The sequence below is a fragment of the Octodon degus genome, unplaced genomic scaffold (assembly GCF_000260255.1).
Source record: "Octodon degus isolate 3935 unplaced genomic scaffold, OctDeg1.0 scaffold00092, whole genome shotgun sequence".
Classification (NCBI taxonomy): Eukaryota; Metazoa; Chordata; class Mammalia; order Rodentia; family Octodontidae; genus Octodon; species Octodon degus.
The window spans coordinates 5,926,135-5,927,330 of NW_004524668.1; the positions used below are offsets into that span (position 1 = coordinate 5,926,135).

The window sequence follows — 1,196 nt, forward strand, 5'->3', positions numbered from 1 at the left end:
TTTTTTTTTATTGCCTTTGTTTACTAAAAATAGTTTTGTACATTAAGGATTTTTACAATTAAAATTCAAAATTGGAATTCTTGAAGCAAAAAGATTGTACATTTCTTAAAAAGTAGACACACATTGCTAAATTTGCCTTCCAGAAAATTGATGCCGGTGGGTACTCCCACCAGCCATATCTTTGAGTATCAATTTCTATCATATCAGCATTAGGATTGGGCAAGTTGATCTTTGCTCATTTGACTGGTGAGAAACACTAACTGGCTTTTGGTTACATTTTTGAGAGTTGCATAGTATTCTACCTGGAAGCTATGCTGTTGTTTCACTGATTGGCTCTCATAGGGTTGTGACTTAGGTTATTTCTAAGGTTGGGGTTTGGAGTTTTTGTCATTTACACTGTGGTTTGAATCCCTGTGCTTAAGGCTAAACTCAGTTCTGTGCTGTCTTTTTCTCTTTGTTTTTTTTAACATTTATTTATTGTGTGTGTGTGTGTGTGTGTGTGTGTGTGTGGCCAGCTTAGCCCACCAGGGGGCGCAGCTGGCTAGCATGTGGTGATGGGGGATCGAACCGTGGTCCCTGTACTTTGCCAAGCTTGTTCCAAGTAGGTGCTTTAGACCACTGAGCCATCTCTCCAGCCCCTGTCTTTTTCTCTTTGGAGGGCGCTATGATGCTCGAGCCAGAGTCCTTGTTTGCCACATGACCTCCTTGCTCCAAGTGCCCTTGGAGGAGCTAGATGTCCTTGAAGAGACATTCCTTGAAAGCCTGAAGGAAACCAAAGAAGAGGAATCTGAGTAAGTGCCCTGCAGCCCTGGGCAAGAATTCCAGTTCCATCCCTGGCTCACCGTGTGACCTTAGCTAGTGACTGGCCTCTCAGGGCCTCCGACTCACAAGAAGGGGGTGTGGGCTGTGGATGATTGCTAAGGGGTGTGAATCTGTGATGTTAACGTCCATCCGTCCATCCGGTACCCTGACACCCTGCTCTGCCCCAGGCTCTTATGACATCGTGTCTGTGGGCTCAAGTGACCAAAGTTCTGACACTTGTCTGTGGTTTGATTTCAGGCAGGTGACCTTTCTCAGAGCTGCAATCTTCCTATCTGCAAAATGGGTATAAGGGGGCACCTTGCCAGGGTCATTAGAAAAAAGGAAAAGGATTGTGTTTGGTTTGAGGTTTGGTTTAAGTTTGTTTGTTTTAAGCA

At 44.6% G+C, this 1,196-nt stretch overlaps 1 protein-coding gene across 1 annotated transcript in view; it reads left to right on the plus strand.

The window, feature by feature from the left end:
* The window catches only part of Tmco4 (transmembrane and coiled-coil domains 4), an 86,158-nt gene that overhangs the window by 21,587 nt on the left and 63,375 nt on the right, over nucleotides 1-1,196 (plus strand). The window contains exon 6 of the mRNA XM_004637656.2: nucleotides 659-791. Within this exon, the coding sequence (XP_004637713.1) occupies nucleotides 659-791 (133 nt within the window). The remainder of the gene's footprint in view (nucleotides 1-658; nucleotides 792-1,196) is intronic.